This window comes from Mustela erminea, chromosome 14 (assembly GCF_009829155.1).
Source record: "Mustela erminea isolate mMusErm1 chromosome 14, mMusErm1.Pri, whole genome shotgun sequence".
Classification (NCBI taxonomy): domain Eukaryota; kingdom Metazoa; phylum Chordata; class Mammalia; order Carnivora; family Mustelidae; genus Mustela; species Mustela erminea.
Genome location: NC_045627.1, coordinates 87771307 through 87785464, shown reverse-complemented (window position 1 = coordinate 87785464; position 14158 = coordinate 87771307). Strand labels below are relative to the sequence as shown.

Sequence of the window (14158 nt, the reverse complement as noted above, 5' to 3'; positions counted from 1 at the left end):
TGGCCAAGAGAGTGAAAAGACACGCCATCAATGGTGACAAGATATTTGTAGTTCACACAACTGACAAAGGATTAGAATCAAGAATATGTAAAGAATTCTTACAAGTCAACACAAGAACAAACAACTCACTAGCAAAACGGGGGAAAGGCCTGGCCAGGCATCTTGCAGGGAGGGAACATGCCGTCTGTAAATGTTTGAAGTACGCTTGACCTCAGAGCAATCAGAGGGATGCCAGCCAGGGCCTAGGAGGGGTGACACATACGCACGCCTAGTCGGTCAGCAAACACGAGGAGCCCTAACAACACTAGGGAAGTCAATGAAGGATCTCTCTCCTCCAGTGACAGTGTCCACTGTAGGAACTATCCTGTCAATTCAAACTGTCACTCTCCAATGTAGCATTCTGTCCCTGGAACAGGCTATTCCTTGTGCGGCATGAGAACTGTAGGAAAATGTACTAGTAGCACCATTTGTAAAAAAAAAAAAAAACAAAAAACAAAAAAACACCACAATTGACCCAAATGCCCGTGACAGGAGAAGGGACAGATAAATGGATGCAGGGTGCACTTTGTGCGGTGAGACACAAGGACATACTGAGGAATGAGCCACGGCCACAGGCATCAACGCAGGAGTACATCAGAAGCATCCTTCTGAGTGTGGAAAGCAAGTCCCGGAAGAATACGCACTGTAATGACCCCCTTATAGAAATTTCGATAGCAAGCAAAACTGAACAGTAGCTTTAAGACATACACATATAGGATTTCTGAAAAGCCAAGACCACACCCACAAGGATGGCTTTAAAAAGATCAGTAGTGGGGCTCCTGGGTGGCTCAGTTCATTAAGCGGTTGACTTCGGCTCAGATCATGATCTCAGGGTCCTAGGATCAAGTCCTGCATCAGGCTTCCAGCTCAGGGAGCTCCCCTGCTTCTCCCTCTCCCTCTGGCACTCCCCCTGTTCTCTCTCTATCTCAAATAAATTTTTAAAAATCTTTAAAATAATAAAAAGACCAGCAGTAATAAGTATTGGTGGAGAAACTGGAAACCCTGTATACTCTGGTGGGAGTATGAAATGGGGCAGCTGCTGTGGACATTCTTCCAAACGTCCAGCCAGATGAGTTCGAGAGACAGAGTTACAATATGGCCCAGCAATTCCACCCCAAGGTGTCTACCCAAGAGAAGTGAAAACAAATCCATGTAAGAACTCCAACATGGACGTTTCCAACACGATTCACAATAGCCCCCGAGTGGAAACAACCCACACGTCCATCAACGGACAAATGGGAAATAGTGTGGTATGCCCAAACAAGGCGGCCCATACAACGGAAGGCGAGTTGTCAAGAGAAAAAGAACCTATTTTGGATACAACATGGTTAAAACTAGAAAACATACTAAATACAAGAATTCAATCACAAAAGACAGGTCGTATGATCTCATTTACAGGAAATGTCCAGAACAGGCGAATCACAGAGACGGAAAGTGGAGGAGAGGTTGCGGAGGAGGAAGGAACGGGCCCTGGCTGTGCACGGTAGGGCGTTTGTTCTGAGACCGACCCAGCCCCATTTGATTTAAAAGAAGGAAAAGGGCTCATGGAAATGATCTGGAATTAAATAATGATGATGTTTCACAACTCTGTAAATATGCTAAAAATTGCTGACTTGTACCCTTTAGAAATATGGATGGAATTGTATGTGTATTATAACTCAATGCACTGTTTTTAAAAGAAGCAAAGAAATAAAAACACGGGTTCAGGGTAGTGGTTCTGTCTTGAAAGAGCCCCCAGATAGGTGACCATCACTGATCAGTTTGTTTTTTCGTTTGGAGAGTGGGTTCATGAGCACTTACTGTGTTGCTAACTGAACTCAGTAAACAGGGCCCGGATGGAGCTCTGAGGACAGGGAATCACTGACTCATCCCGTTCAACCAGGACACCGTCCGTAAGGTGCCCATGTCAATGTCTATGTCCTTACGGCTTGAAGAAAACGAGTAAATGTTGTTTTGTTCAACAGGTTTTGATCAAATTTGTATTTGCGGAGAAACAAAATGACAGACTTGCGAGGCTGGCTAAGTAAAACGTTGGGTAAGACCAAAAGCCAGTGTAGGTGGCCATGGCTAAGCAAACGGGATCTTTTTTCCATGTCCTGCCTGTCTCCCGCCTGGGCCGTGGCCTGGCCTCCGCAGCGGATCACCGGTGGGCCCATCGTAGCGGACCGCCAGCGGGCTGGGCTGCTGGAGGTGCACACTGCCCCCCCCAAAGGCCCGGGCCGGCCATGAACGCTGCTGACCTGCTCTCTCTCCTGGACCTCCGTCAGCATCACGACCGTGTGGCACTTCCACTCCCACACCATCCTCCAGAAGTCCTCCACGGTGTGCGCCAGCGGCCCCTGGGTGGCGATGAAGTAGTCCTTTTGTCGGTAGCCCTTGGAACAGGGACAGAGATTAGAGGCTGCCCTCCTCTCATGCCGGTTCCTGTGCAGATGCAGGCGTTGGCTTAGGAGAGCCCAGGGGCCGAGGATGGAGAGCATCCTCTGGCTTCCCCAGCTGCGCCGAGCCCCCGCAGGCACGCATGCACACGTGCACCGTGCGACGGGTCAGGGCGCCCGCTCTCTCCCCTGCAGCACCCGGGGTCCCCTCTGAGCAGGTATGGCGAGCCACACACACACGCACACAGACCCCGGTCCCCTGCGACAGCACCCGTGGCTCTGCTCTCCCATCTTTCTGTGTTTCGGCTCAGTTCGCCTCGTGGGGGTGGACTGGGTGTGGACTTCGAGGAAATGAATTCAAACCCAGTTCCTCCACGCAGCCCAAGCGACCTCCGGCACAGTTTTCTCATCCACAAAGGGGAGCTCTGACGCAGACTCGGCCTCTGTGTCCGTCCCCACCCGCTCCTCGGCGAACGCCACCGTGCATGGAGACAGCTGGTGACCATGCCTTGAACACACAAGCACGTTGTCCCCGTGGAACGGGTCGCACACAGTGCAGGACAGAGAGCCACACAGTGCTGGTGGGTGACCCGAGAGTATTAGGGATAGAATGGAAAAATCGCTGTGTCTTAAAAACACAACGGAAACTAGCAAATTACTTAGCAGGGTGCCTACACTCTCTATTCCCAAAACTCATTATCCCTTCTTTTCTTTTCTTTCTTTTTTTTTTTTTTTCATGCAAGTCATTCTGCTAACAAAATCTTTTGGATTTCAGGATTCCTTCCTGATTGTCGAAAGCAGTTAATCAGGAGTCTCTGTGATCACAGACGAAGGAAACATGCATCTTCCCAAAGCACGTCCGGGGCGCCCTATACTTACATCTATAAAGGAGGCGTTGATGTAGTCTGTGTATTCCTGACCCCTTTTCATGGAGAGGATCACCCGGTTGAAGTCATCTACGAAACAGGATGTGCCTTCAGTGAGCACACACGCCAGCCCTGCCTTGCGAACTTCAGTGTGCTGCTACCAGCTTCCAAAATACAAAACTTATGAATAAAATTGCTATATCAAGACAAGTCCCTGGAAGGTTTACCTTATAAAATAGCTTAATTAAATTGGCCCAGAAAATTATGTTTTGGTAGGAAAGAAAGCTCTGAAAATATTGCAGTTAACATTTTCATCTGTCATGAATTGAAGTAATTCATACCACAATAGGAGCATTAAGAATATTGCATTTCAGGGACGCCTGGGTGGCTCAGTGGGTTAAAGCCTCTGCCTTCGGCTCAGGTCATGATCCCAGGCTCCTGGGATGGAGCCCCGCATCGGGCTCTCTGCTCGGCGGGGAGCCTGCTTCCTCCTCTCTCTCTGCCTGCCTCTCTGCCTAACTGTGATCCCTGTCTGTCAAATAAATAAATAAAATCTTTCAAAAAATTGCATTTCAGGAGGGAAAGGACTATGGACAGGCAGGCAGCCCGGAGTGGCGGCCACAGCCACCAACAAGCCGGGGTCTGAGGCTGCGGCAGGCTTCATCCAGCTCCAGTCCCCTTTTGATGCTCGGTGACCCCGAGGGCATGTCCAGGGCCTGGGGTCCGCCTGCCACGAGGCGCTCCCTCTCCTCAAAGCAGACCCTCTCTCTTCCTTTCCTGCAGTTCCTCTGATCCCTGTGAAGTTCTCTGCTTCCCCCCTCAACAAACGTAGGCATCTTTCCTCCCGCTTACCCGGAACCTCAGTAGGCTAGGGTCCTGACAGCACGCCTGCCCGTTTCCCGCCTCCCCTAGGCTTGGAGCAGGACCCCTTCCCCCATGTACAGGCTTAGGGGGTGACTGGCTGACATAGGAATCGGGTGGCCCCAGAGTCATGGTCAGAGCAAATCTCTCCACTTCTAGGACCTGCTGCCTCTCCCATCATCTGCGTCCCCTCTCACGAGCCGCCCATCTGACGCCGAGGACTGTCTGGGTCACCTGTCCTTGCTTCTCTTCCCAGCTCTCGCCATCACCCCCAGGAGCCCTTAGCCACAGGCCCAGACGGTGTCTCGCCCTGGGCCCTGGCTCGCAGAAGTGGGTGGTCAAAGACTTCCACAGGGTGCCGACCCCAATCCCGCCTGCCCTGAGGGCCGGAATCCCCCAGGGCTGCCTTACATGGGATGATCTGGATGACCCTGGCCTTTTTCATGTTCGCAGGCAGGTTGCCCGTCCTCATGTTCTCCTTCATGATCCGGACATTGGTCAGTTTCTGCAGCCAAGAATCCCGCAGTCACGACACGGACACCCGCGAGCGAACCCCTCAGCCCCGCACCAGCACCTCTCTCGAGGTCATCTGTTCATCTTTCTCCACCCCCAGCTGTTTCCGTGGGCACGACACCCTCCCCCATGCAGGTTGCTCTCCTGTCTCAAAGCCCCTGATTGTTCTCCGCCCTACGTTACAGCCGGGGCAGCCACCCTGCTTTTTCTGGGGTCCAACAGGAGGGCAGTGATTGAGAGCGGTTCCTCCGACCCGTCAGGCGTCTTCCCCCTGGGGTCGTTCCCACGTACCCGGAACTCCTCCTCCAGCCCGATCTTGTCGAAGTGGGCGGCGGTGCTGTGCAACGTCTGCAGGTGCTTTTCCAGGGAGGACACGTCCAGCTCGGTGTCCCCGTAGAGGTAGTACTCCAGTAAGGCTTGGTAAATGAACGTGTACTGCATCTGCAGGGACACCCGAGCACCCAGGACCCTCGCGTGCGCCCTGCTGCCCTGGGGGCTTCCCCTTCTGCACGCGTTGCCTGGGGAAGGAGGTCTGGGGACAGTCAGGCTGACAGCCATTTATAATGACCATTTATGGCGTCGAGGAAGGGGATTAGGTCAGCTGGCGCTGTTGACCGTAATGTCCTCAGCAGGCTCTATTATTATACATGCGCCACATCTGGGACAGTCGTGTGGTTTGGGGGTGGCCCAGGGCTCCGGGTTCGCTCTGTACCGCTCACACCAGGACGGATGCGGGGCCGGGGAAAGGCGCTACTTACGTCTGTTTGCACCATCTGAGGGCGCTGGTTGCGAATTCTGGACACGAATTCAAAGACATCGACCTTCTGCTCACTGTGCATCATGTCCATCATGGCATCGATCACGATGAAGGTGCCCGTCCGGCCCACGCCAGCGCTTTCAGGAAAAGGGGAGATACCCCACCGTGAGGCACAGAGCACCCCACCCCACCCACAGCAAAGGACGGGACCACAGAGCTGACCTACCTGTGCGCCAGGACAGGAGGACTGCCCCGCCCACCCCTGGGGGACTCCCACCGCAGCCCGCCACACCCCCTTTCCTCCATCCATAAAGAGCAAATCTTGGGCGCAGCCACCAGAGGGCACCATAGTCTCAGTGAAATTATCCCAAATCCTCCTCTAAGAACTACAGAAACTGTTAAAAGGAGCGTCGGAATGATCTGTTGTAGCTGCTGCCCGTGACGTTGTGCGAATCGTCTTCTTCCGTTGCCAAATGCTATCTCGTTGTCACGTGTGTAAGGGGATATTTTTGAAATGTCACACTTGAAATGGCTTTCCCAGGTTCTTTACAAAAAGAGGGTTCCCAGGCTAGGTCGACGGGCTCTTGAGCCATGGTCAGCCAGAAGGGGAGGCACCAGCTCGTGCTTTCTGGCACGAGAAGGAGGGTCTCTGCAGAGCCGTCTCCTGGCTAGGAAGCGGCCCGACTAGATTCTTGGGTTTGAGTTTCCTGCCCTCCCAACGCACGCCCCACAGCGCCTCCAGGACCTCGGGTCGGCCCTCCCCCACCTGCTGTCCTGGGTGGGTCTTCCCCAGACGGTGGGGCCATGCATGTTTGTTCCCCAGCTCCCAGGACAGAGCGGGCACTCAGTGGTGCTCAGCCAACACTCGCTGAACGAGTAAACCCTCGTGAGGCGGCCTGGTGTGTGCAGCGTCTGTCGTGAGAGCGGGCCTGCCCCCTCCGGCCCCTGCAGCGTTAACCTCTGTCGTAAAAGGAAAGTCACCTCTCTAACAAAGACTCACAACTTCAAGAGAGACGTCCCCCCCCCCTTTCCCCTTTGGGAGGGTCAGGGGGAGATACTGCTCTTCCTAGTTAGTCTCCGAATCTGGCCGAGAACAGCAGCGAAGACCCTCTTCCGGGCCAGACTCCCTCATCTCGGGAGGGAAAGCAGGTCAAACACAGGCGCCCTTTGGGGAGTCTTAGCTCTTACAGGTGCAGAGCCCCGTGAGACACCGTACCCAATACGTATGTGACGGAGGCCACAAAATCACCTAGTGCAAGGCAGTCAGGGTCCCCGGGCCGCTTGCAGGACCCCTCGCCTGGCCCAGGGTGCAGGCAGGAGAGGCCACCTCTCCACTGGGACAGGGGCCGCACTGGCACCCCAGGAAAAGGCTGAGGCCAGGTGGTACTTCGGCCAGCCTCCACGGGGATGCGGTTCCTAAGAGGACTCCGGCAGAGAATGTCGTTTTGGACGAGTGTGTCCGCGGGGATGGAAACCAGGAAGAGGCAGAGCCCCGGGCCCGACACCGCTTAGAACTGAGGAGCTCCGGTGTGAGGACGAAGTTGGAGGCGGGGCGTGAAGTCACCTCCACCCTGAGTCTCTGGGAAGGGGAGGGCGGTCCAGCCAGCACGAGCCCTCTCCCCCACCCTGCCAGCTTCTGGCGGGCCGTACCCTTTGGCAGGAATCCCTGTCATCACATGACTGCAGTCAGACAGGCGTCCAGAACCGCCCATCTGCCCACACCATCCGGGGTGGCTCACAGGGGCCTGGGCTTGGGAGGGGAAGGACCCACCAGGGAGGAGAGGGACCTGGAGAAACCAGAGACGGAGGGTGCCCCTCCTCCCACTTCCCAGATACTAAAACCCCGGTGGCCAAACAGAACATTAAAGAAGGCCAGAGCACCCAGGAGGCGCGGGATCTGGGCGGAAGTAAAACATTGCCACAGGGAGACAACCGCATGTTCGACAGCAAAGGCAGAGACTTGAGGCCATGCACAGGGACCCGGCATGAAAATAAGATAAATGGCAAGTGCAGGTGTCCTGGGGCCCTGATGTGGGAAGGAAGAAGGCAGAAGAAGGAGACTGGTCATTCCCTAAGTTCTCCCATGCACCACAGACCTGGACACATCGGGGACACAGCAGGACTGAGCCTGCTCCCTGCAGCCGGCCCTGACCCCAACCCGGAGGCCTTTTCTTTATCCTCCCCCCACGCCCACCATCTGGAGCGGAGCGGCCAGCCACCACCAGAAGCCTGAGCCAGGGAGAGGCAGCAGTGGGAATGGTCTTGTAGGGCCCCTCCTGCCAGGACTTCTCCGGCTCGGATTCTGGATCCTGAAGACAGGCTACCGAAGTCCCCACGGTCTCTGCCGCAGCAGGGCCCGGATCTCCGATGGGGTCTTGGAAGTCCCTGGGCAGGGACTCAGGCCCTTCGGTCCAGGCCTGCCACCTCCTGGAGGAGGGAGGGCCCTGCTCACCAGGCTGTCACCCTGATTACACCTCTTTTGGCCATTACAGACAAGGCCGTGGGGAGGATCTTGGCACTGCCAAAGGACAAAGGGGACAAAGGACAGAAGGCACCTGCACACGTGATTCAGATGCTCTGACTCCATCACACAAGTGTTTGGAAGAAGCCACATGGAGACTCTGGCTTCCGTGAAGTCTGGGCAAGAACAGGAGTGGCCGACAAGGACCCCAGGCTGGGGCCAAGCAGGACTGGCCCGCAGATCCCCACCCCGTACAGCTCCTGGGCAGGGCTAGCAGGGCCGGCCCCCGCGATCCTAGACACCACCTTGCTAAATGCACGGTTGCCCCAGGGTCCCTCATCTACCAAGGGGCAGGTCCAGGACTCCCTCCCCAGCCAGGATGACCAGGCTTTCCCCTTTGATCTCCAAACTGTCTGCAGGCTCTAACCAAGCACCAACTGGGAGGATGGGGCATCTGGCGAGGGAGCACTCTTCGTCTTTCTGCTTTTGCCTCCAAAGCCAGCATGGGCATAGGCCAGTCTACCAACTCCAAGTCCAAGGCCTTTTCTTGGACATGACCTTCTGCACCAGAAGCCAAACTGGGCATGGAGATGTAAGACACAGAGGGGATAACTTGTGCCCTGCTGCTATGGCTCCACGAGTTCCAGAAGAAATGAAAGCTCAGTATGAAAACCACCAGGGACACCAAGGTATGCAAAGACAGAGGACAACTTGCTCAGGAAAATGGGCTCACTTTCAGAAGCTGCTTTTCCACAACCCAAGCAATAATCACAGTGTTGACAGCTTATGCCGATCTTAGCTTTGTGCAAAGTTCACCCCCGGGGCAAGTCCAGGGCCCTCCAGGATGGTCCCTCCCACTGCAGAGGAGGAGAAGCAGCTGGCAGGAGAAGGGGCAGCCCAGACCACAGAGCCAGGTCTTCAGGACTTCCGGCCCTGGACAGCTGCTCGGGGCTGCTATTTGCTGGGCCTGGATTGTGGCCCCCAGCCCCCTCTTGTCTCAAGACAGGGGTCTCCCCATAGAAGTGTGGTTTCCAGCTCTATCTTCAGAGGTGACTTGAGGGTCTCTGGGGGCAGGGGAGGGGAGGCCTAGTGAACCTGCCCAGAGCCCCACTAGCTCCCTCTACCTGGCCTCTTGGCTTTTGTCTGTGCTGGGTATTGGGGTTCCCCCTCAGATGCCGCTAAGCAAAGGGTTCTGCTCTCACGGAGTGGGCCACACGACTCCCCAACTCTCACCCCAAGGGGGTCTCTGAGGTGTCACTTCTGTCCCCAGTGAGTAGACACTGCTTCATTCCACCCGGCCTGCCCTCCTGCCCACGCCGGCAGCGGCCCACGGGGCATGACCCACGACGGCCCCACGCGGACATACCTGCAGTGGACCACGATGGGCCCGGCATGGGCGGGGTTGAGGGCCTTCACTTTCTTCAGGAACTTCAGCATCCCGATGGGGGTGAAAGGCACTCCGAAGTCGGGCCAGCTCGTGAAGTGCAGCTGGGAGACGAGCCGTGGGGCTTTGCAGCCATCGGGGAGCTGCTGCGGCGGATGGGGAGGTGTGAGTGGGGGCAAGCGCCCCTCCCCCAACACCACTCTCGAAGGATGCTCCCTCCCGCCCCTACCCCGCCCCACCGCCTAGACCCTGGGCGGCAAGGAGGACATGGGTGGCGCGCTACCTGCGGCAGGACTGGCAGAGTGGGACCTGCAGCCTGTCCAGGCCCACGGCAGGCTGGCCCTGGGCAGCCAGACACATCCAGAAGCTGGCCCTCGGCTCCCAGCCCCCACTGCGAGCAGGGCGGCCACGTCCCCGCCGGCCTGGCAGCCCCACTTCCTTCCCGCAGCAGCGCGCCCTTTCACTCCTCACGGTGCCTTAATTTGGAGGGAGATGATGATGTGGCCGACCAGCCCACCCACAGCCTGTGAGCGCGGCTCTCTGCCCCAGACCGCGGAGGGCTAGCTGGTGTCCACACAGGTGCACGTGCGCGTGGGAGTGTGACCGTGAGGCACACAAGCAGGGACAGTAAACACGATAAAGCGCGCCCTCTTCCCTTCTTTGCTGCGGCTTCTAGAAACCTCATCGTGCGGCTCACGATGCCACCCCCTTCCTCTGACTCCTGACACCGTGGCCTTCTGTTTTCCCTTTTAGAGATATATCTGTCTGAGATCTCTGCTCACTGTTTTGGACACAGATGGAAGAATGCCTTGCATTCTTTTAGGCAGGGATGGGGCAGGGATGAGCAGGAAATAAGTATGACAAACACTGAGGACGTTACAGAAATACTTTGGAGACTGTTAAAAAAAAATCCCACCTTACCACTTCGGCGTGTGAAATGACATCATGCTACTAGGCGCGAACCGCCAGTCCTGGGGCCCCTCCCCCAGGTGACAACCTCCTCCACTCAAGATGGCGAGGGGGGCCCGGGGCTGCCTGCAGACCCCTGAGAACCTGTCTCCTCCTGCGTAGACCCACATCCTCAGTCCGCTAAGCCCGACCCTGTCCCCTCCCTGCACGTGGCCCTCCCCAGCCCCGACTCAGCGAGAGCTCCTACAGCACTGGCCGAGGGTGGGGCAAGTCTTCCTCTTAAAAAAGTAGACGCATATTTGCTCCTGACACTGCTCTCCGCAGGACGGCCTTTCCAGAAAGCCAGTAACTGAAAGTGCTTACGGACTGTATGCAGAACTTCCGGACGGTGTAATCTACCAGAACCACGCAGTCCTCCACGCACACGCGGATGTTCCCGTAGGTCCAGCATCCCTGGTCCGGCCAGTACTGCGAGCACTTCTCCTACACGGGATGGTTGCACAGAGATAACCAGGTCTGGGGGCGCCCCCGGCCCCGCCATCGGCACACACCAGCTTCCCTCAGGCGGTTCCCGGAGCTGGGAAAGGGCTAAGAATGCGAGGCCGTGCAGCTGCTGGGGGGCAGTCCCGAGTCTGCTCTGGCTGAAGCAGGGGCCCACAGAGGACAGGTGCCCTGCACACAGAGGCCTGTCTCGGTACCAGCCCTCTCTCTGGGCTTCCGGTGGCTACACGTGGGAGACTGTGAACCTGCAGCCTGAGGCAGAAGAGGCCGCTGTGAGCACAGGACACAGGAGAGCGTGAGGACGCCGTCCTAAAAGGACAATATCCCCTACCTCCACCAGGACATCTCTGAAGCATCCCAAGGAGAATCGGAAGCTCAAAGGTGCTGGTTTGGGCCATTCCTGGCCCCCTGGGGGACCCTCCAGGACCCCCTGAGATGCTTCCCTTGAAAGGCCCTCACTTGGGCCTGAGGGTTGAGTCTAGGGCCACCCACAGGACTGTGCGTGTGGAAGCTTCTCTGCCCTCGGCCTCGGCCTCCGGGTCCTGCTGCAGCCACAGTCCCCTCCCTCTGGTCAGATCATGAGATGCTGGAGCAACTGTATTTCACAACCTTTCGCCAGAATGTTGAAGCCAGGGAGAGGACAAAGAAGTGTAACCAAGTAAGAAAAGGGAACTCTATTGAGAAATGATCTCATCTGAAATGGTGAAAATCAAGATACAGAAACCGGCCAGCTCTGAGTCACAGAAATGGAAAAATCCAGTAGGAGGCTTCGGAGACAGATCAGAGAGAAAATGTCCAGTGACATGGCCACAGGATGCCTGCTGCGGGGAACGGAGGCGTGCTCTGAGACCCGCCGCTCCTGTGCTGGTCTCACTGGGTCTCCTGTTTGTAAACAAGCCCTCCCCCTCACCACCCCCATCCCCGCACTGCTCAAGTGGCAGCGGAGGGCTGCTGGCTCCAGGGAACCGCGGGGCTCCCAGGGCAGGGTCCTTCTCTTTGGGGGCCGGGTCCTGGCCAGGCATCTGCCCAGAGCGTGGGAAGGGTTCAGCACGCCTGCTTCAAACCCCCTGACTCCTGTCCCTCTTTCCATTCACGGGGCAGGATTCACTCTGGGGCAAGGGGGTGGCCTCTCCAGCCCAGTCCCAACCCCCTTGGAAACAAAACAAAAACCCCATCCTACCCGACAGGAAATGGTAACTGGAGGCTTTTTCCTGTGCCACTTGGCACGTACGAAACAAATTAGTGAAGGTGTCACTGGGAGGGGCTCTTCCCTGCCTGTCCTGCTGTGGACCAGTGTCCACCTTGAGCCCCAGCTGAGCTCCCCGGGCCCGGCCCACGACTTCTGTCTCAAAGGACACAGCCCGAGCCTAGCTGCCTGGGTCCCAGGCCTGTGAGTGACGGCAGGGCTGGGGTGGGGACCAGCAGGGACCAGCAGAACAGAGGTCTCCCAGCACGCTGGCCTTTCCTCTCCACCTGCTTGCCACCACTTTGCTCTGGCCCGCACACTGGAACATGCTAGAACAGTCTCCCCATGCCTAGCGAGTCTCCTTCTAGCCTCCAATTCTTCTCATCTGGAGAGCAAGCTCACTTTCTAGAACTCAGGCCCTGCTTTCTGCTGAGAAGCCTGCCATGGGCCCCCGCCTCGGCCTCCCCTCGGAGGCCCGAGCCCGGTTCCCTGACGCATTTCTCCTCCCGGCATGGCTGCGGGCCCAGCAGATCCCTCCTGGCCTCGGGGTCCCATCACCCTGCCGGGGGCCGCCTCTCCTGGGCTTCGTCTGGTCAAGTTCCCTCCAGCCTCGGAGATACGGTGCCACTCCGGGCCCTGCCTTGACCCATACCCAAGGAAGGGAGGTGCTACTCCCTGTGGGGGTCTCCCTCCTTCCTGCCCCCGAAGCCACAATCACGCCGTGCTCTGCCCTATTCCTGGGGGGACGAGGGGAAGGGCTGGACGGCACAAAGAAGGCCTGGCGCGCCCCCCGCCCTCACCCTCGGAGCCCTCTGTCCGCCGGGCTTGCTCCGCCCTCCCTGCCCACCACGGGCCCTGGGCCCCCTGCTATTTCTACGTCGCCTCCTGACACAGTTTACCTTGATCTGCTTTCTGTTTGGCGTCTGCTCTGCCCAGGGGGACAGAGATCGTGGGGGCCAGGGTCTGTGAGCTGGTTCACAGCACGCACCCCCCAACCCCGCGCGCATTGTCTGTCCAGGAGAGCGGACGCGAAGGAACATCTGTCACGTTTAGGAAGTGAATCCATTTATCCTTCTTCTTTCTAGAGGTTTCAAGTTCTTATAAAGTACAAACACCCGTTTTGCTTTAGAAAAGCTCACACAGGCGTGAGAGTGACGTGCCTTTGACGCCCCTCGTTTTCCAAATTCCTTTCTCTCGTCTGGGTAAGAAGCAGGAAATCCATCTTTAATTCTAGTCTGAGGCCCACCGTGTTACCAGCCTGAAAACTCTGAGGCTCTCATTTCTGAGGTCTGTGGCTCCCACCAGGGCGTGAGAGCAGTCGGCTGACCAGGGACCCTTGGCTGAGGAAAGGATGAGCAGCGTGACATTTCTGTGTCATGGTCTAGGGCAGGGAGATGCGGGGAACACAGCACATTTATTTCAAGATAAAATTGCTGTGAACCACTGGTGGGTTTTTTGCTTTTTGTTTTTTTCTCTTCTTCTTCTGCGGTGAAAAGGGAGAGGAATAGGAAAAGGATGTGGTGAGCTCGCCCCCCAGCGAAGCCCCAGGAGCTACAGGAGCGTCCTCTGTGAGTCAGAAGGCCAAGCTCACCTCTTTCCTTTCCTTCAGGTTCGTCAACATGACGATGGTGGCAGACTTCTGCTCCCAGATCATTCTCCAGAAGTCGTTAACTGTCTCCTGTTTGGGGCCTGTAGATAGGGGATGATCCCAAAGTCAGGCCTGGAGCGGGTCCCTGGGGGTCCCCGCCCCCGTCACCCTGGCTGTGGGGCCCCAGGGAGGCCACCGCTGCCCGGCTGCTCTGAGGCACGAAAACCCTGCTCAGGCGACCCGGAGATCAGCCGCTTCCCCGCCGGGTCCCGCCGCAGCACCACACCCGCTACCCTGCTGGGGCTGGGGAGTCCTGGGGGGCTGCGCATCTGCACCTGGGGCGTGACCCCGATCACAAGCAGTAAAGGGTGTTCAGATGAGGCTCGGGTCAGCCTGCGTGTCACAGCAGCCTGTGCCCACTGGGGCTCGTCAAGCCTGCGGAGACCAGAGCCCACTCCAGAACGGTACAGGTGTCCGTGAGTCACACACACACACATACACACACACACACTGCAGACTGGCGGACCCGCCCTCCGTGTGACCCCCTGCCCGCGTGTCCCAGAGCCCCGCAGCAGGCCGTACTCAGGGCCGTCCAGGGAGACGCCGCCGGAACAAAAGATAAAGCATCCCCAGAGGGAAGTCCTCTGCCCTTTGCCCTACTTCCTGCCTGAATACGGACACAGAGCCCAGAGACGCAGCAGCCATTTTGTGACCC

General features: G+C 57.3%; 1 protein-coding gene across 12 annotated transcripts in view; it reads right to left on the bottom strand.

Moving 5' to 3' along the window:
- The window catches only part of PTPRE (protein tyrosine phosphatase receptor type E), a 153386-nt gene that overhangs the window by 8781 nt on the left and 130447 nt on the right, over nt 1-14158 (bottom strand). For 11 of the 12 annotated variants that reach the window (XR_004278617.1, XM_032312985.1, XM_032312979.1 and 8 more), the window contains 8 exons: nt 13447-13544; nt 10532-10651; nt 9242-9405; nt 5416-5551; nt 4949-5098; nt 4556-4649; nt 3297-3373; nt 2280-2414 (listed from right to left, as the gene is read on the bottom strand). Coding sequence is in view for 11 of the 12 variants with exons in the window: in XM_032312985.1 (XP_032168876.1) it covers nt 2280-2414; nt 3297-3373; nt 4556-4649; nt 4949-5098; nt 5416-5551; nt 9242-9405; nt 10532-10651; nt 13447-13544 (974 nt within the window). In the remaining variant the exon portion in view is untranslated. The remainder of the gene's footprint in view (nt 1-2279; nt 2415-3296; nt 3374-4555; nt 4650-4948; nt 5099-5415; nt 5552-9241; nt 9406-10531; nt 10652-13446; nt 13545-14158) is intronic. The other variant, XM_032312980.1, reaches the window with a different exon arrangement.